Below are 22,569 nucleotides of genomic sequence, written 5' to 3'. Positions count from 1 at the left end.
GCCATTATGGGGTATTGTGTTGCCATTATGGGGTATTGTGATGTCATTATGGGGTATTGTGTTGCCATTATGGGGTATTGTGTTGCCATTATGGGGTATAGTGTTGCCATTATGGGGTATTGTGTTGCCATTATGGGGTATTGTGTTGCCATTATGGGGTATTGTGTTGCCATTATGGGGTATTGTGTTGCCATTATGGGGTATTGTGTTGCCATTATGGGGTATTGTGTTGCCATTATGGGGTATTGTGTTGCCATTATGGGTATTGTGATGTCATTATGGGGTATTGTGATGTCATTATGGGGTATTGTGATGTCATTATGGGGTATTGTGTTGCCATTATGGGGTATTGTGTGTTGCCATTATGGGGTATTGTGTTGTCATTATGGGGTATTGTGTTGCCATTATGGGGTATTGTGATGCCATTATGGGGTATTGTGATGCCATTATGGGGTAATGTGTTTGCCATTATGGGGTATTGTGTTGCCATTATGGGGTATTGTGATGCCATTATGGGGTATTGTGATGCCATTATGGGGTATTGTGTTGCCATTATGGGGTATTGTGATGTCATTATGGGGTATTGTGATGTCATTATGGGGTATTGTGTGTTGCCATTATGGGGTATTGTGATGTCATTATGGGGTATTGTGATGTCATTATGGGGTATTGTGATGTCATTATGGGGTATTGTGATGCCATTATGGGGTATTGTGTTGTCATTATGGGGTATTGTGTTGTCATTATGGGGTATTGTGATGTCATTATGGGGTATTGTGATGCCATTATGGGGTATGGTGTTGCCATTATGGGGTATTGTGATGTCATTATGGGGTATTGTGTTGCCATTATGGGGTATTGTGATGCCATTATGGGGTATGGTGTTGCCATTATGGGGTATTGTGATGTCATTATGGGGTATTGTGTTGCCATTATGGGGTATTGTGATGCCATTATGGGTATTGTGATGCCATTATGGGGTATTGTGATGTCATTATGGGGTATTGTGATGCCATTATGGGGTATTGTGATGCCATTATGGGGTATTGTGATGTCATTATGGGGTATTGTGATGCCATTATGAGGTATTGTGATGCCATTATGGGGTATTGTGTTGCCATTATGGGGTATTGTGTTGCCAATCTCGGGTATTGTGTTGCCATTATGGGGTATTGTGTTGCCATTATGGGGTATTGTGTTGCCATTATGGGGTATTGTGTTGCCATTATGGGGTATTGTGATGCCATTATGGGGTATGGTGTTGCCATTATGGGGTATTGTGTTGTCATTATGGGGTATTGTGATGTCATTATGGGGTATTGTGATGTCATTATGGGGTATTGTGATGTCATTATGGGGTATTGTGATGTCATTATGGGGTATTGTGATGTCATTATGGGGTATTGTGATGTCATTATGGGGTATTGTGATGTCATTATGGGGTATTGTGATGTCATTATGGGTATTGTGATGTCATTATGGGGTATTGTGATGTCATTATGGGGTATGTGGATGTCATTATGGGTTATTGTGTTGTCATTATGGGGTATTGTGTTGTCATTATGGGGTATTGTGATGTCATTATGGGGTTATTGTGATGTCATTATGGGGTATTGTGATGTCATTATGGGGTATTGTGATGTCATTATGGGGTATTGTGATGTCATTCTGGCGTATTGTGATGTCATTATGGGGTATTGTGTTGCCATTATGGGGTATTGTGTTGCCATTATGGGTATTGTGATGTCATTATGGGGTATTGTGATGTCATTATGGGTATTGTGGTTGCCATTATTGTGGTATTGTGTTGCCATTATGTGGTATTGTGTTGCCATTATTGTGCCATTATGTGGTATTGTGTTGCCATTATGTGGTATTGTGTTGCCATTATGGGGTATTGTGATGCCATTATGGGGTATTGTGATGTCATTATGGGGTATTATGTTGCCATTATGGGGTATTGTGTGTTGCCATTATGGGGTATTGTGATGTCATTATGGGGTATTGTGATGCCATTATGGGGTATTGTGATGTCATTATGGGGTATTGTGATGTCATTATGGGGTATTGTGATGTCATTATGGGGTATTGTGATGCCATTATGGGGTATTGTGATGTCATTATGGGGTATTGTGTTGCCATTATGGGGTATTGTGATGTCATTATGGGGTATTGTGATGCCATTATGGGGTATTGTGATGTCATTATGGGGTATTGTGATGTCATTATGGGGTATTGTGATGCCATTATGGGGTATTGTGATGTCATTATGGGGTATTGTGTTGCCATTATGGGGTATTGTGATGTCATTATGGGGTATTGTGATGCCATTATGGGGTATTGTGATGTCATTATGGGGTATTGTGTTGCCATTATGGGGTATTGTGATGTCATTATGGGGTATTGTGATGCCATTATGGGGTATTGTGATGTCATTATGGGGTATTGTGATGCCATTATGGGGTATTGTGATGTCATTATGGGGTATTGTGTTGCCATTATGGGGTATTGTGATGCCATTATGGGGTATTGTGATGCCATTATGGGGTATTGTGATGTCATTATGGGGTATTGTGATGCCATTATGGGGTATTGTGATGTCATTATGGGGTATTGTGTGTAGATTGATGAGGATTTTTTAAATGTATTTAATCAATTTTAGATGGCTGTAACGTAACAAAATGTGGAAAAAGTCAAGGGGTCTGAATACTTTCTGAATGCACTGTACCGGCTGACTGGATACATCTAATAACCTTATCAACAATAGATACAGTATATCTGCTGACTGGATACATCTAGCATGACTAATAACCTTATCAACAATAGATACAGTATATCTGCTGACTGGATACATCTAGCATGACTAATAACCTTATCAACAATAGATACAGTATATCTGCTGACTGGATACATCTAGCATGACTAATAACCTTATCAACAATAGATACAGTATATCTGCTGACTGGATACATCTAGCATGACTAATAACCTTATCAACAATAGATACAGTATATCTGCTGACTGGATACATCTAGCATGACTAATAACCTTATCAACAATAGATACAGTATATCTGCTGACTGGATACATCTAGCATGACTAATAACCTTATCAACAATAGATACAGTATATCTGCTGACTGGATACATCTAGCATGACTAATAACCTTATCAACAATAGATACAGTATATCTGCTGACTGGATACATCTAGCATGACTAATAACCTTATCAACAATAGATACAGTATATCTGCTGACTGGATACATCTAGCATGACTAATAACCTTATCAACAATAGATACAGTATATCTGCTGACTGGATACATCTAACATGACTAATAACCTTATCAACAATAGATACAGTATATCTGCTGACTGGATACATCTAGCATGACTAATAACCTTATCAACAATAGATACAGTATATCTGCTGACTGGATACATCTAGCATGACTAATAACCTTATCAACAATAGATACAGTATATCTGCTGACTGGATACCTCTGGAGGGGACTGAGGAGAAACCTTGAGAGAGTTATGTTGCCATGAATTCATCTATCTTGAATTAACCCTTCCATCTTCAACCAGATCTCCTTTTAGAAACGTCTGACAGATTTATTCCTGACATTATTTCACAACTCCTCTCCTCTCCTCTCCTCTCCTCTCCTCTCCTCTCCTCTCCTCTCCTCTCCTCTCCTCTCCTCTCCTCTCCTCTCCTCTCCTCTCCTCTCCTCTCCTCTCCTCTCCTCTCCTCTCCTCTCCTCTCCTCTCCTCTCCTCTCCTCTCCTCTCCTCTCCTCTCCTCTCCTCTCCCCTCCCATCCCCTCCTTTCCTCTCCTCTCCTGTTCATATGTATTGTGTGCCAGTCTGTCAGTTGCAGCTGAGATTATACAAAAGCCATTTTCTGTGTGAGTGAGAAATGGCGTCTTTCCTGAGGAGAGAATCACAGAACAGAACAAGTCCGCATCCCAAATGGTACCCTATTCCATTCACAGTGCTTGAGCCATGATAAAAAAAAGTAGTGCACTATATAGGGCATAGGGTGCCAGAGTCCTACTGACTCTGGTCTAAAGTAGTGCACTATATAGGGACAGTACTCTGCTGCTAATAGAGCTACTATACCGACATTATACAAGGCCTGGCCAGTGAACTAGTACCAATGTCACATTGGACCGCGGCTCGGGTGACAGGACGATACTGTACCGATGACTTTTTACCCTGCCAAATGCTGGAAATGGACAATCTTTTGCATGAAGTAATATTAAAGTAGAGAGGGGGCCCTGCAAGGTCATCCAGACAGTGTATACATCTAACGGGCTGGGGAGATGACCATGAATCCATTACATCTAATGGACTGGGGAGATGGCCATGAATCCATTACATCTAATGGACTGGGGAGATGGCCATGAATCCATTACATCTAATGGACTGGGGAGATGGCCATGAATGCATTACATCTAATGGGCTGGGGAGATGGCCATGAATCCATTATATCTAATGGACTGGGGAGATGGCCATGAATCCATTACATCTAATGGACTGGGGAGATGGCCATGAATGCATTACATCTAATGGACTGGGGAGATGGCCATGAATGCATTACATCTAATGGGCTGGGGAGATGGCCATGAATCCATTACATCTAATGGACTGGGGAGATGGCCATGAATCCATGATATCTAATGGACTGGGGAGATGGCCATGAATCCATTACATCTAATGGACTGGGGAGATGGCCATGAATCCATTACATCTAATGGACTGGGGAGATGGCCATGAATCCATTACATCTAATGGACTGGGGAGATGGCCATGAATCCATTACATCTAATGGTCTGGGGAGATGGCCATGAATCCATTACAGCTAACGGGCTGGGGAGATGGCCATGAATCCATTACATCTAATGGGCTGGGGAGATGGCCATGAATCCATTACAGCTAACGGGCTGGGGAGATGGCCATGAATCCATTACATCTAATGGGCTGGGGAGATGGCCATGAATCCATTACATCTGATGGACTGGGGAGATGGCCATGAATCAATTACATCTGATGGACTGGGGAGATGGCCATGAATCCATTACATCTGATGGACTGGGGAGATGGCCATGAATCCATTACATCTAATGGACTGGGGAGATGGCCATGAATCCATTACATCTAATGGACTGGGGAGATGGCCATGAATCCATTATATCTAATGGGCTGGAGAGATGGCCATGAATCCATTACATCTAACGGACTGGGGAGATGGCCATGAATCCATTAAATCCAGCAGGATCCAGGGGTCTGTAGGGCAGCAGGCCAGTCAGAGTATTCCACACCTCAGCAGTGAATCTAAAGATACTGACAGGTTGTTGAAAACTGACAACTTAACGCTGCAATGACATGGTTCTAATACAAGTCTATTAGAAGGGCAGGTCTGGCTGTCTGTGGCTGGAGGAAAGTCCATCTGCATAGGAGCATCTACTCTGGTAGCCCAGGTATTGGCAAAATATCTGATCTGATTGGTCAAAAGACCAATTAGTGGCAAAAGGATCAGAATTGTGCTACCTGTGTAAACCAGCCTCACTCAAATGTGTGTAATGTGTATGTTTTGTGTTTATCCCTCTACTGTGAGCCAAAGCGCCAAATACACATTTCCATTCCTGTGTAAACAATGGACAAGTCTATCAGCTAGCATGCTAGTATACACCCATATACTTCCAGTCATTGCGCTAATGCTAGTTAGCATTGGCTCCCTCTTAACTTCCTTCATACCGGACACGGAGACATAAAAAATGGTATCCACAAGTTCACCTGACTCTGGGGAATTAGATAAAGGGGCTCATTGCTGAAATCCCCACGTATCCCTTTGACATGTAAATGTCTATAACCTCTCTGGGGTAGGGGGCAGTGTTTTGACATCCGGATGAAAAGCATACCCAAAGTAAACTGCCTGTTACTCAGGCCCAGAAGCTAGGATATGCATATAGAAAACACTCTACAGTTTCTAAATCTGTTAAGATAATGTCTGTAGGTATAACAGAACTGATTTAGCAGGCGAAACCCAGAGGACAAACCATCCAGGGGAATTTTTTTTTGAGGTCATAGGATTTTAAAAATTGTTTTCTTTGGGACTCCCTTTTTTTATTAGGAACCTGGTTGCAGTTCCTATGGCTTTCACTAGATGTCAACAGTCTTTAGAAATTCATTCGATGTTTTTCTTTTGAGAAATGAAGAAGTGGTGCTATTCATTGTAAGTGTCACTCCAGGTGGACTCTACTGTTTTGATGCGCGGGAACAGGAGTGCGCTTCACGTTGTTTTTATCTGGTATTAGAAACAGTTTATTCCGTCTTAAAATTTGATTGATTATTTACATTTTAGGGTACCTGAGGTTGGATTAGGAACGTTGTTTGAAATGTTTGGACCAAGTTTACAGGTAACTTATTAGATACTTTGTAGTCATGTTGGGGGAGTTGGAACCGGTGTATTTCTGAATCAATAAATTTACATTTTTGGGACATAAAAAAGGACATTATCAAACAAAAGGACCATTTGTGATGTTTCTGGGACATTTTGGAGTGCCAACAGAAGAAGATCTTCAAAGGTAAGGCATTAATTATATCGCTATTTCTGACTTTTGTGGTGCACCTGCCTGGTTGAAATATGATTGTCATGTGTTTGTATGCTGGGCGCTGTCCTCAGATAATCGCATGTTTGCTTTCGCCGTAAAGCCTTTTTGAAATCTGACACAGCGGCTGGATGAACAAGAAGTTAAAGCTTTATTTTGATGTATAACACATATATTTTGAAGAATGTTAAATATTTGAATTTAGTATTTTTTTACGCTAGCGTCTCACCTACCCGAGAGAGGATAACAACATTCACTCGCCAGGCACCTGTTACAGGAGGAGAGAGACATGTTGTTGTTTCTCTCTATTTATGTCTTACAGGGCCATCGTGTTTTATCTGTCACTGTCTCTGGTTACAGGCAGCAGCGTCCTGCCAAAGGCCTGACCTGGTTGCCACGACAACACGCTCCAACCAATAAACCATGGAAACCAGGAAGAGTTCAAGCCAATCTACAGCCGCCCCCGTGTGATTGGCAGATTTACGGGCCATATCATTGGCCAGCTAAATCAAGCTCTCTGGAATGGGAGAGGTTTTTACTAGCCAGTTCTTTCCGCCTGGTTTGGGCTCTCAAATGAAAACGATTTACAATACTGTTGATAGATTGATTGGTCCGCAGTAAAAAGGCTCTGATCAAGCACTATTGGTTCTCTCTCTCTGTGTTTAATGTCAGTCTGAAAGCAGCATCATGCAGAGCAGCAGAAGTTATCTTTGTCTGAAAGCAGCATTATATAGGGCAGCAGAAGTTATCTTTGTCTGAAAGCAGCATTATATAGGGCAGCAGAAATGATCTTTGTCTGAAAGCAGCATTATATAGGGCAGCAGAAGTTATCTTTGTCTGAAAGCAGCATTATATAGGGCAGCAGAAATGATCTTTGTCTGAAAGCAGCATTATATAGGGCAGCAGAAGTTATCTCCACCTCCATGTCATTATACACTAACCTGACACACCAGACATTATACACTAGCCTGACACACCAGACATTATACACTAGCCTGACACACCAGACATTATACACTAGCCTGACACACCAGACATTACACACTAGCCTGACACACCAGACATTATACACTAACCTGACATTACACACTAGCCTGACACACCAGACATTATACACTAGCCTGACACACCAGACATTATACACTAGCCTGACACACCAGACATTATACACTAACCTGACTCACCAGACATTATACACTAGCCTGACTCACCAGACATTATACACTAGCCTGACACACCAGACATTATACACTAACCTGACACACCAGACATTATACACTAACCTGACACACCAGACATTATACACTAGCCTGACACACCAGACATTATACACTAACCTGACGCACCAGACATTATACACTAGCCTGACACACCAGACATTATACACTAGCCTGACACACCAGACATTATACACTAGCCTGACACACCAGACATTATACACTAGCCTGACACACCAGACATTATACACTAGCCTGACACACCAGACATTATACACTAGCCTGACACACCAGACATTATACACTAGCCTGACACACCAGACATTATACACTAGCCTGACACACCAGACATTATACACTAGCCTGACACACCAGACATTATACATTAGCCTGACACACCAGACATTATACACTAGCCTGACACACCAGACATTACACACTAGCCTGACACACCAAACATTATACACTAGCCTGACACACCAGACATTATACACTAGCCTGACACACCAGACATTACACACTAGCCTGACACACCAGACATTATACACTAACCTGACACACCAGACATTATACACTAGCTTGACACACCAGACATTATACACTAGCCTGACACACCAGACATTATACACTAGCCTGACACACCAGACCACATCCATGACATCTTACCTTAGAAAGTCTGGAGCTTTAGAGATCATGTTCTCAAAGTCCGAGAAGGAGAGCTTGCTGTCCCCGTCGAGGTCAGCCTCCTCCATGGCCTTGCTACAGACCAGATTGACCTCTTCAGGGGTCAGCTCTCCTTTAGTCAGCCGGTTCAACGTCTTCTCCAGATCCTCCTTACACAGGAAGTTATCCACGTTAAAATCTGACACGCAGGAAAGAGGAAGAGAGATAAAAAATGAGATGAAGAGATTTGATTTGATTTAAAATGGGAGAAATTAAGAGATTCAAAACTTGTTTGAATGGCGCAGGACAGAACGGGTCGGAAGCAGTTTGCTGATGTTCCGCAAGAAATTCAAAAAGCCTAACTAAATAAGTTACTAAATAACTAACTTAGTAACTCAGTAAGCAAGATAAAACAGAGTAAGTATGAGTCAGAGTCCTAGTTGTCATCAGACAGACAGACACACATACAGACACTCAGACAGACAGACCTAAAGACAGACAGACAGAATAAACACACTCTCATAAGTGACTCCATAGGAGACATACTAGTATACTCAGTACTAACCAGTACTAACCATAGGAGACATACTAGTCTACTCAGTACTAACCAGTGCTAACCATAGGAGACATACTAGTCTACTCAGTACTAACCAGTGCTAACCATAGGACACATACTAGTCTACACAGTACTAACCAGTGCTAACCATAGGACACATACTAGTCTACACAGTACTAACCATAGGAGACATACTAGTCTACTCAGTACTAACCAGTACTAACCATAGGATACATACTAGTCTACTCAGTACTAACCATAGGATACATACTAGTCTACATAGCACTAACCAGTACTAACCATAGGAGACATACTAGTCTACACAGTAGTAACCAGTACTAACCATAGGAGACATACTAGTCTACTCAGTACTAACCAGTGCTAACCATAGGACACATACTAGTCTACATAGTACTAACCAGTACTAACCATAGGAGACATACTAGTCTACTCAGTACTAACCATAGGATACATACTAGTCTACACAGCACTAACCAGTACTAACCATAGGAGACATACTAGTCTACACAGTACTAACCAGTACTAACCATAGGAGACATACTAGTCTACTCAGTACTAACCAGTACTAACCAGTACTAACCATAGGAGACATACTAGTCTACACAGTACTAACCAGTACTAACCAGTACTAACCATAAGAGACATACTAGTCTACACAGTACTAACCAGTACTAACCATAGGAGACATACTAGTCTACTCAGTACTAACCAGTACTAACCATAAGAGACATACTAGTCTACTCAGTACTAACCAGTACTAACCAGTACTAACCATAAGAGACATACTAGTCTACTCAGTACTAACCAGTACTAACCATAGGAGACATACTAGTCTACTCAGTACTAACCAGTACTAACCATAGGACACATACTAGTCTACACAGTACTAACCAGTACTAACCAGTACTAACCATAGGAGACATACTAGTCTACTCAGTACTAACCAGTACTAACCAGTACTAACCATAGATTTTAAAAGCATATATGGTCTTCAGTTCTCGTGGAGCCGTTTCGCAGAGAGCAGAGAACATGTCTACAAAGTCATTGAAGCTCAAGTTGCCTTGTCCGTCCTCAGAGAAGACTTCCACGATGCGGTTTCTGAACGGGTTCTCCTGTAAGAAGGAGCAGAGGGACAGGAACAATCAGTACTGTATACAGGGCATTATGGGTATTGTAGTAGATCATGAGTGAGTCAGTTCTGTATACAGGGCATTATGGGTATTGCAGTAGATCAAGAGTGAGTCAGTTCTGTATACAGGGCATTATGGGTATTGTAGTAGATCAAGAGTGAGTCAGTTCTGTATACAGGGCATTATGGGTATTGTAGTAGATCAAGAGTGAGTCAGTTCTGTATACAGGGCATTATGGGTATTGTAGTAGATCATGAGTGAGTCAGTACTGTATACAGAGCATTATGGGTATTGTAGTACATCATGAGTGAGTCAGTTCTGTATACAGAGCATTATGGGTATTGTAGTAGATCATGAGTGAGTCAGTACTGTATACAGGGCATTATGGGTATTGTAGTAGATCAAGAGTGAGTCAGTTCTGTATACAGGGCATTATGGGTATTGTAGTAGATCATGAGTGAGTCAGTACTGTATACAGAGCATTATGGGTATTGTAGTACATCATGAATGAGTCAGTACTGTATACAGGGCATTATGGGTATTGTAGTAGATCATGAGTGAGTCAGTACTGTATACAGAGCATTATGGGTATTGTAGTACATCATGAGTGAGTCAGTACTGTATACAGGGCATTATACATGTTGTAGTACATCATGAGTGAGTCAGTACTGTATACAGGGCATTATGGGTGTTGTAGTAGATCATGAGTGAGTCAGTACTGTATACAGGGCAATATGCGTGTTGTAGTACATCATGAGTGAGTCAGTACCTTATACAGGGCATTATGGGTATTGTAGTACATCATGCTACAGGTACTACTAAGAGGAATATGGAGTCTCAACCATGACGGTGATGTAAATAGATGCAGAGTAAAGTCCTGCGTCCCCTTCTACTGTGTCTTATGTGGAACATAATAAACGGCTCTCTATCCACCGGGTCTGTACCAAACTCACTAAAAGTGGAAGTAATAAAGCCTCTCTTGAAAAAAACTATTGGCCTATATCGAATCTTCCATTCCTCTCAAAAAAGTTAGAAAAAGCTGTTGCACAGCAACTCACTCCTGTCCTGAAGACAAACAATGTATACAAAACGCTTCAGTCTGGTTTTAGACCCCATCATAGCACTGAGACTGCACTTGTGAAGGTGGTAAATTACCTTTTAATGGCGTCAGACCGAGACTCTGCATCTGTCCTCGTGCTCCTAGACCTTAGTGCTGCTTTTGACACCATCGATCACCACATACTTTTGGAGAGATTGGAAACCCTAATAGGTCTACACAGACTGGCCTGGTTTAGAGTTCTGGCCTGGTTTAGATCTTATCTGTTGGAAAGATATCAGTTTGTCTCTGTGGATGGTTTGTCCTCTGACAAATGAACTGTACATTTCGGTGTTCCTCAAGGCTCCGTTTTAGGACCACTATTGTTTTCACTATATATTTTACCTCTCGGTGATGTCATTCGGAAACATAATGTTAACTTTCACTGCTATGCGGATGACACACAGCTGTACATTTCAATGAAACATGGTGAAGCCCCAAAATTGCCCTCCCTGGAAGCATGTGTTTCAGACATAAGGAAGTGGGTGGCTGCAAATGTTCTATTTTTAAACTCGGACAAAACAGAGATGCTTGTTCTAGGTCCCAAGAAACAAAAAGATCTTCTGATGGATCTGACAATTAATCTTGATGGATGTACAGTCGTCTCAAATAAATACTCTGGACCTTGATCTCTCTTTTGACGAACATATCAAGACTGTTTCAAGGACAGCTTATTTCCATCTACGTAACATTGGAAAAATCGGAAACTTTCGGTCCAAAAATGTGGCAGAAAAATTAATCCATGCTTTTGTCACTTCCAGGTTAGACTACTACAATCCTCTACTTTCCGGCTACCCGGATAAAGCACTAAATAAACTTCAGTTGGTGCTAAACACGGCTGCTAGAATCTTGACTAGAACCAAAAAATGTGATCATATTACTCCAGTGCTAGCCTCTCGACACTGGCTTCCTGTTAAGGCAAGGGCTGATTTCAAGGTTTTACTGCTAACCTACAAAGCATTACATGGGCTTGCTCTTACCTATCTTTCCGATTTGGTCCTGCCATAGATATCTACACGTACGCTACGGTCACAAGACGCAGGCCTTCTTACTGTCCCTAGAATTTCTAAGCAAACAGCTGGAGGCAGGGCTTTCTCCTATAGATCTCCATTTTTATGGAATGGTCTGCCTATCCACGTGAGAGATGCAAACTCGGTCTCGACCTTTGAGTCTTTATTGAAGACTCATCTCTTCAGTAGGTCCAATGATTGAGTGTAGTCTGGCCCAGGAGTGTGAAGGTGAATGGAAAGGCACTGGAGCAACGAACCGCCCTTGCTGTCTCTGCCTGGTCAGTTCCCCTCTCTGAGTCACTGGCTTACTGGTGCTCTTCCATGCTGTCCCTAGGAGTGGTGCGTCACTTGAGTCACTGACGTGATCTTCCTGTCCGGGTTGGAGCCCCCCCTTGGGTTGTGCCGTGGCGGAGATCTTTGTGGGCTATACTCAGCCTTGTCTCAGGATGGTAAGTTGGTGGTTGAAGAAATCCCTCTAGTGGTGTGGGGGTTGTGCTTTGGCAAAGCGGGTGGGGTTATATCCTGCCCGTTTGGCCCTGTTCGGGGGTATCGTCGGATGGGGCCACAGTGACTCCCGACCCCTCCTATCACCTCCAGTATTTATGCTGCAGTAGTTTATGTGTCGGGGGGCTAGGGTCAGTCTGTATATGTGGAGTATTTCTCCTGTCTTATCCGGAGTCCTGTGTGAATTTAAGTATGCTCTCTCTAATTCTCTCTCTCTTTTTCTCTCTCTTTCTCTCTTTCTTTCTCTCTCTCAGAGGACCTGAGCCCTAGGACCATGCCTCAGGACTACCTAGCCTGATGACTCCTTGCTGTCCCCAGTCCACCTGGCCGTGCTGCTGCTCCAGTTTCAACTGTTCTGCCTGCAGCTATGGAACCCTGACCTGTTCACCGGGCGTGCTACCTGTCCCAGACCTGCTGTTTTCTAGAGACAGCAGGAGCGGCAGAGATACTCTCAATGATTGGCAATGAAAAGCCAAATGACATTTACTCCTGAGGTGCTGACATGTTGCACCCCCAACAGCCACTGTGATTATTATTATTTGACCCTGCTGGTCATCTATGAACATTTGAACATCTTGGCCATGTTCGGTTATAATCTCCACCCGGCACAGCCAGGAGAGGACTGGCCACCCCTCATGGCCTGGTTCCTCTCTAGGTTTCTTCCTAGGTTCCTGCCTTTCTAGGGAGTTTTTCCTAGCCACCGTGCTTCTACACCTGCATTCCTTGCTGTTTGGGGTTTTAGGCTGGGTTTCTGTGCAGCACTTTGAGATATCAGCTGATGTAAGAAGGGCTTTATACATACATTTGATTGATTGATCTACTTGATTGTCCCACTATAACAGATCTCCACGAGGTCAGTAGGTGACACAACAGCCCCAGACATCACACACGGCAGATGCCAAGTTTGGTAACAGAATTACGGCACCAACAGCACAAACCGTCATTCTGTTACCAAACTTTGCATCTGCACTGTTCAAGTAAAGGTGTTTTATTTGTCATATTTTCTATGGTTTAAAGTGTGCATAAAGCTGTATGGTTTGTTTAACTTTACAATCATTGTTTTTAAGTTTGACATACATTGGGTCTCAGCACCATTCTGTTACCGTGGAATTACATTGGGTCTCAGCACCATTCTGTTACCGTGGAATTACATTGGGTCTCAGCACCATTCTGTTACCGTGGAATTACATTGGGTCTCAGCACCATTCTGTTACCGTGGAATTCCATTGGGTCTCAGCACCATTCTGTTACCGTGGAATTGCCCTCAATCATCTTAAAAGCATTTTTAACCCCAAAAGCACCAACTGGCGTCATTTTACAACCCAAATTGGTAAATGACAAATCTCCCAAATTAAGCATATATTTTTTAACTGCTCACAGATTTATAGTCAAAATTGATGTTTCAAAATAGACATTTGTGTTTCTGTTGAGATTCTGATGGATTTCACCCATCGCCAAATGTTAACAACATTAGTCTGCTATTAACTCAAAGCGTTGTGTTTCTGTGATACTCAGAGGCTGAGACATGAGCGATATACCGGTACGACCTAAGATGGCCACCGGTATGGGCACGGGGACCAATCAGACCTTGACCTCTTACTTTGGAGATAACTCAGTTCCAATTAGGTTTGATTTGGTGTAGAGACATTGACTAGAGACGTGTACTTACATTTGAATAACGTGTTCTTTTTTAGTTATAGGCCATGCCCCCAAGGGGACACATCTGGACTGGTGTTGTTGGGTCTGTTGTAAGTGGAATGGACTGGTGTTGTTGGGTCTGTTGTAAGTGGAATGGACTGGTGTTGTTGGGTCTGTTGTAAGTGGAATGGACTGGTGTTGTTGGGTCTGTTGTAAGTGGAATGGACTGGTGTTGTTGGGTCTGTTGTAAGTGGAATGGACTGGTGTTGTATGGTCTGTTGTAAGTGGAATGGACTGGTGTTGTTGGGTCTGTTGTAAGTGGAATGGACTGGTGTTGTTGGGTCTGTTGTAAGTGGAATGGACTGGTGTTGTTGGGTCTGTTGTAAGTGGAATGGACCGGTGTTGTTGGGTCTGTTGTAAGTGGAATGGACTGGTGTTGTTGGGTCTGTTGTAAGTGGAATGGACTGGTGTTGTTGGGTCTGTTGTAAGTGGAATGGACTGGTGTTGTTGGGTCTGTTATAAGTGGAATGGACTGGTGTTGTTGGGTCTGTTGTAAGTGGAATGGACTGGTGTTGTTGGGTCTGTTGTAAGTGGAATGGACTGGTGTTGTTGGGTCTGTTGTAAGTGGAATGGACTGGTGTTGTTGGGTCTGTTGGGTCTGTTGTAAGTGGAATGTTGGGTCTGTTGGGTCTGTTGGGTCTGTTGTAAGTGGAATATACTGGTGTTGTATGGTCTGTTGTAAGTGGAATGGACTGGTGTTGTTGGGTCTGTTATAAGTGGAATGGACTGGTGTTGTATGGTCTGTTGTAAGTGGAATGGACTGGTGTTGTTGGGTCTGTTGTAAGTGGAATGGACTTGGGTTTTTTGGGTCCGTTGGGTCTGTTGTAAGTGGAATGTTGGGTCTGTTGGGTCTGTTGGGTCTGTTGTAAGTGGAATATACTGGTGTTGTATGGTCTGTTGTAAGTGGAATGGACTGGTGTTGTTGGGTCTGTTGTAAGTGGAATGGACTGGTGTTGTTGGGTCTGTTGTATAAGTGGAATGGACTGGTGTTGTTGGGTCTGTTGTAAGTGGAATGGACTGGTGTTGTTGGGTCTGTTGTAAGTGGAATGGACTGGTGTTGTTGGGTCTGTTGTAAGTGGAATGGACTGGTGTTGTTGGGTCTGTTGTAAGTGAATAGACTGGTGTTGTTGGGTCTGTTGTAAGTGGAATGGACTGGTGTTGTTGGGTCTGTTGTAAGTGGAATGGACTGGTGTTGTTGGGTCTGTTGTAAGTGGAATAGACTGGTGTTGTTGGGTCTGTTGTAAGTGGAATGGACTGGTGTTGTTGGGTCTGTTGTAAGTGGAATAGACTGGTGTTGTTGGGTCTGTTGTAAGTGGAATAGACTGGTGTTGTTGGGTCTGTTGTAAGTGGAATAGACTGGTGTCGTTGGTTCTGTTATAAGTGGTTCGCTAGGCTCTGATGTTATCTGTCTTGGAAAAGCCATACAACATTTGTTATATAGAGACTGACTTATGCTCCCAACAGTGTGCTGCAATGGTAGCTCAACCAATGTTCTACAGTATGTTTACTGAGCACTGCGTGATTACGGATCATGATTTATTAAAAGAAGATCTCAAACGACCGATCGGGCAACGCAAGAAAAATAAGAGACATGATGACTCAACAATATCACCACAGACTGAGTCCCTGTTCTCTCGCTCCTCTGTTTAAATGACCCTGTCTGTCTGTGTGGGCTCTGGTGACTGGGCTGTGCACTGCTGGGCTAGCTGGAGGGAGGGATGGAGGGATGGAGGGATGGAGGGGATGGAGACATATTGAGGCTGACTAATCACAATCGAGGTTGAGTCAGCAGAAGGTGAATGGAATGCTGCTCACCAGGAAACAGGCTTAACACATCAGTAGTAACGATCACATGAATCCTCACTGTTACCAAGCAACTATCTACTGCTCCATATTACCTCCCTGTTACCAAGCAACTATCTACTGCTCCATATTACCTCCCTGTTACCAAGCAATTATCTACTGCTCCATATTCCCTCCCTGTTACCAAGCAACTATCTACTGGCCCATATCACCTCCCTGTTACCAAGCAACTATCTACTGGCCCATATCACCTCCCTGTTACCAAGCAACTATCTACTGGCCCATATCACCTCCCTGTTACCAAGCAACTATCTACTGGCCCATATCACCTCCCTGTTACCAAGCAACTATCTACTGGCCCATATCACCTCCCCGTTACCAAGCAACTATCTACTGGCCCATATCACCTCCCTGTTACCAAGCAACTATCTACTGGCCCATATCACCTCACTGTAGGGTTGGCTAGAACAAGTTACACTTATAAGCTTAATGTCTTACAATAACATTGAACAGAGGACTAAAGAGATGAGTTCTACATGAGATTTACCAGCTCATAACACATACAGGTGGTGTGTATTAAATATCTTCGCAGCCGGTTAGAAAACTATGAAGAACAGATCATTTAAGTTTGAACTTTAAAGCTCAATTTATTAAGAAGTTAAATATTTACACTTAACTGACATTAACACCAAGCGAGTATCAATAACAACAACAACAACCCCCCCCCCCCCCCCCCCAGAACATCAGAACCAGATACCTTTAGTTCTGGCATGCTGACGATGAGCGCCAGGGGGAGTCTGATGTCAGGCTGGTTGGTGTAGTCCAGTGGTACTAGGTGAGGAGCCAGCTCGTGGAATCTCCCATGTAACCTAGGACACAGAGGCAGGAGAAGGTCAGGAAACATCCACACACATAACCCTATGGGTTTTGGGCTCTTTTGTTTTACAAGACAAGGAGGGGTTTAACCTGGTCCAAGATCTGTTTGTGCTGTAAGAGTTAGCTGTACGAGCACAAAAACAGATCTGGGACCAGGCCAAGAGAAATGAAGAGCCATTATGGACATCGTATGTTAGAGGTCTAGCGTCAGTACAGTCGACTCACTCAGTCATAAATATATTCGCATACAGTATACGGTGCTTATCTTTTCCATTCATTTTAGATTGAAACACGAAATGTATCTACACAACAGATGGACTGGGACGTGGGCTTTTCTCACACATTCCTGACACATATCCACATTTTAAGGTCTGAAAACATCTTGACAAACTTACATTTTTTGGAGCCAATTTTCTTTGATTCTCTGAGGTAAGCACCTTGTACTGTCATGGAGCTGGGATGTTTAAACCCCTTTCATACTAACAACATATTTGACATATTACCAACTGGGGGTCATTTCAACCCAGAGAAGAAACTATTGGGAAAAACAACAATCATAGCAAAACATAAAGTATTCACAAAGTATTCACAAAGTATTTAGAAGGTATTCACAAAGTATTCACAAAGTATTTAGAAGGTATTCACAAAGTATTTAGAAGGTATTCACAAAGTATTTAGAAGGTATTCACAAAGTATTCAAAGTATTTAGAAAGTATTCACAAAGTATTCAAAGTATTTAGAAAGTATTCACAAAGTATTCAAAGTATTTAGAAGGTATTCACAAAGTATTCACAAAGTATTCAAAGTATTTAGAAGGTATTCATGAACTATTCACAAAGTATTTAGAAGGTATTCATAAAGTATTCAAAGTATTCACAAAGTATTCAAAGTATTCATAAAGTATTCACAAAGTATTCAAAGTATTCATAAAGTATTCACAAAGTATTCAAAGTATACAAAGTATTCATAAAGTATTCAGGAGGTATTCATAAAGTATTCATGAAGTATTCAAAGTATTTAGAAGGTATTCATAAAGTATTCATGAAGTATTCACAAAGTATTTAGAAGGTATTCATAAAGTATTCATGAAGTATTCACAAAGTATTTAGAAGGTATTCATAAAGTATTCATGAAGTATTCACAAAGTATTTAGAAGGTATTCATAAAGTATTCATGAAGTATTCAGACCCCTTGACTTTTTCCACATTTTGTTACGTTACAGACTTATTCTAAAATATATATATCTATTTAAATACTCCTAATAATCCTCCCGAGTGGTGCATCGGTTTAAGGTACTGCATCTCAGTGCTAGGGTCGTCACTACAGACCCTGGTTTGATTCCAGGCTGTTTCACAACCGGCCGTGATTGGGAGTCCCATAGGGCGGCGCATAATTGGCCCAGCGTCATCTGGGTTAGGGTTTGGCCCGGTGTAGGCCGTCATTGCAAATAAGAATGTGTTCTTAACTGACTAGTTATATAAAGGTAAAATGTAAATAAGATCCTGTCATTATTATTGTGTGTAGTTTTTATTTATATATTTTCTATTTAACCTTAATTTAGTGAAAACTGTTTTTGTTTTTGAATTTCTTGCAAATGTCTAAATTAAAAAATACAAAAATACCTTATTTACATAAGTATTCAGACACTTTGCTATTACGAGATTCGAAATTGAGCTCAGATGCATCTGGTTTACCTTGATCATCCTTGAGATGTTTCTACAGCTTGATTGGGTATATTGTGTGTAGATTGATGGGGTTGGGGGGGGGGGGGGGGGGGGTGTATCCTTTTAAGAATAAGGCTGTAACGTAAACAAATTGTGGAATAAGTAAAAGGGTCAGAATACCTTCCTGAATGCATTGTACACTTCATTAGTGTAAAAAACCTCATTAGTTAATCATGTTAAAGAACGACCTATTTTAGTAATATATTTCATTTGCATGTTCTGAAAAAACTAAAATATATATCATCCCTCAAATAATGTACAGCTTTTTTCCAAGTACAATCTACATCAGTAGTAAAAAGCTGATTAACCACAAGTCGATTGAAATATCGTTTTTAAACATTTTTGAAGTAAATATTAATTGTCATATTTATGTGGTAAAAAAAAACAACTGTCATTTAAAGGGGCTGTACAGCAACATTTGAAACATACGTCATTTTTTGGACATTAAGTGATTCATCCTGTCACATCGGTATAAAGGGATCGGGAGACAGGCGCAGGAATGCGTAATAGTGTTTTTTATGGACATTAAGTGATTCATCCTGTCACGTCGGTATAAAGGGATCGGGAGACAGGCGCAGGAATGCCTAATAGGGTTTTTTATCGACCCTGATTACAACGTGCCGCGTAAAGGCATGGGGACGAAGACCTCACAAACACGTAAACAAGACACAGGGTTGAAACAAAACAAAAGAGCGAGTGTGATAATAATCAATTTTCATGGCAGATGGAGGGAAATACGTGAACCACGTCCTTTAGAGAGCATATATATATACACACACACTGTGTGATAGAAACAGCAGGTGTTCCTAATGTTTTGTTAATAGAAACAGCAGGTGTTCCTAATGTTTTTGCTGATAGAAACAGCAGGTGTTCCTAATGTTTTTCAGATAGAAACAGCAGGTGTTCCTAATGTTTTTCTGATAGAAACAGCAGGTGTTCCTAATGTTTTTCTGATAGAAACAGCAGGTGTTCCTAATGTTTTGTTAATAGAAACAGCAGGTGTTCCTAATGTTTTACTGATAGAAACAGCAGGTGTTCCTAATGTTTTGTTGATAGAAACAGCAGGTGTTCCTAATGTTTTGCTGATAGAAACAGCAGGAGTTCCTAATGTTTTGTTGATAGAAACAGCAGGTGTTCCTAATGTTTTGCTAATAGAAACAGCAGGTGTTCCTAATGTTTTGCTAATAGAAACCGCAGGTGTTCCTAATGTTTTGCACCCTCGGTGTATATAGACCAGGCCATTTCCATTGTGTGCATCCCAAATAGAGACAGGGGCTCTGGCGCTAACAGTGAATAGGGATTCATTTGGGACGTAGACATGAAAGACATTTACAGATGGACGACGGGTCTATTGGGACATCGGTGTGGTATGTCACTGGGTTGTCTGCTCCCAACGGCAGAAAGTGCTCTTGGGAAAAATGTTCCATTATTGATGCTGGCTATCTTGTAATAACATGAGGTCACACAGTGAAATAAATAACGGTTAATAACGACTAACTCTCCGGTGATAAATGACCTGATGATCCGTCTGTGAACAGTATCCACTGACAACGTTTTAAAAGGCAAGGAAGGACACAGCGAGAGAAAAGCACACACACACGAACACACACACACACACACGCACACACACACACGCACGCACACAGACACATACACACACGCACGCACACAGACACACACAAACACACGCACGCACAGACACACACACACACAGACACCAGGGTCGACAGTATGTCCGGGCCTTATGGGGCCAGGCCCGTCCAAATAAAATATTTATACTTTTTTTGGACAGAAGAGCACCGACAGAAAGACGCATCAATCACAGATAAATCATCCGAGTTACTGAAACAGCATCTCTCTGTCTCAGTATGTGTAGACCATGTATCTGATGCTGTCTGGACAGTGAAACAGCACCTCTCTGTCTCAGTATGTGTAGACCATGTATCTGATGCTGTCTGGACAGTGAAACAGCACCTCTCTGTCTCAGTATGTGTAGACCATGTATCTGATGCTGTCTGGACAGTGAAACAGCATCTCTCTGTCTCAGTATGTGTAGACCATGTATCTGATGCTGTCTGGACAGTGAAACAGCATCTCTCTGTCTCAGTATGTGTAGACCATGTATCTGATGCTGTCTGGCCAGTGAAACAGCACCTCTCTGTCTCAGTATGTGTAGACCATGTATCTGATGCTGTCTGGACAGTGAAACAGCATCTCTCTGTCTCAGTATGTGTAGACCATGTATCTGATGCTGTCTGGACAGTGAAACAGCACCTCTCTGTCTCAGTATGTGTAGACCATGTATCTGATGCTGTCTGGACAGTGAAACAGCATCTCTCTGTCTCAGTATGTGTAGACCATGTATCTGATGCTGTCTGGCCAGTGAAACAGCACCTCTCTGTCTCAGTATGTGTAGACCATGTATCTGATGCTGTCCGGACAGTGAAACAGCACCTCTCTGTCTCAGTATGTGTAGACCATGTATTTGATGCTGTCTGGACAGTGAAACAGCATCTCTCTGTCTCAGTATGTGTAGACCATGTATCTGATGCTGTCTGGACAGTGAAACAGCACCTCTCTGTCTCAGTATGTGTAGACCATGTATCTGATGCTGTCTGGCCAGTGAAACAGCACCTCTCTGTCTCAGTATGTGTAGACCATGTATCTGATGCTGTCTGGCCAGTGAAACAGCACCTCTCCGTCTCAGTATGTGTAGACCATGTATCTGATGCTGTCTGGACAGTGAAACAGCACCTCTCTGTCTCAGTATGTGTAGACCATGTATCTGATGCTGTCTGGCCAGTGAAACAGCACCTCTCTGTCTCAGTATGTGTAGACCATGTATCTGATGCTGTCTGGCCAGTGAAACAGCACCTCTCCGTCTCAGTATGTGTAGACCATGTATCTGATGCTGTCTAGACAGTGAAACAGCATCTCTCTCTCTCAGAATATGTAGTCCATGTTCTCATAATATGATGCTGTCTTGCATGTCATACTCTTTTTGGCCAGACAGCATCAAATACATGGGCTACACATAGTAAGACAGAGGGGGCGCTGTTTCACTCGCTCGGATGGTTTCTCCTGGTGAGATAGTTTCAGCCACCTGCGAATTGAAGGAAGGCTCTTCCCTCCCCCTGCCTCCCTCCTCCCCTCCCTCCCTCCCTCTCTCCTCACCACATAATTATATCCCTCAGCTCATCTGCTCCCGCTCTTCCCTCCCCCTGGCGTTTGATGTCGCCAGGTTGCCCTGCATCACGCACTCCTGCCATCCATCACGCACTCCTGCTATCCATCACGCACACCTGCCATCCATCACGCACTCCTGCCATCCATCACGCACACCTGGATATCCATCACGCACACCTGGATATCCATCACGCACACCTGCCATCCATCACGCACACCTGGATATCCATCACGCACACCTGGATATCCATCACGCACACCTGGATATCCATCACGCACACCTGGATATCCATCACGCACTCCTGCCATCCATCACGCACACCTGGATATCCATCACGCACTCCTGCCATCCATCACGCACACCTGCCATCCATCACGCACTCCTGGATATCCATCACGCACTCCTGGATATCCATCACGCACTCCTGCCATCCATCACGCACTCCTGCCATCAATCACGCACACCTGCCAT

The 22,569-nt window shown here is 42.6% G+C and overlaps 1 protein-coding gene across 1 annotated transcript in view; it reads right to left on the bottom strand.

The window, feature by feature from the left end:
* The window catches only part of LOC116352965 (calcium and integrin-binding family member 2), a 38,718-nt gene that overhangs the window by 5,652 nt on the left and 10,497 nt on the right, over positions 1-22,569 (bottom strand). The window contains exons 3-5 of the mRNA XM_031812962.1: positions 17,069-17,180; positions 10,035-10,182; positions 8,497-8,692 (exon numbers count right to left, since the gene is read on the bottom strand). Coding sequence (XP_031668822.1) covers positions 8,497-8,692; positions 10,035-10,182; positions 17,069-17,180 — 456 coding nt within the window. The remainder of the gene's footprint in view (positions 1-8,496; positions 8,693-10,034; positions 10,183-17,068; positions 17,181-22,569) is intronic.

Source organism: Oncorhynchus kisutch, unplaced genomic scaffold, assembly GCF_002021735.2.
Source record: "Oncorhynchus kisutch isolate 150728-3 unplaced genomic scaffold, Okis_V2 Okis03b-Okis08b_hom, whole genome shotgun sequence".
NCBI classification, from domain to species: domain Eukaryota; kingdom Metazoa; phylum Chordata; class Actinopteri; order Salmoniformes; family Salmonidae; genus Oncorhynchus; species Oncorhynchus kisutch.
The sequence above is the reverse complement of the archived record's forward strand: the minus strand, read 5'-3'. Positions and strand labels throughout refer to the sequence as shown.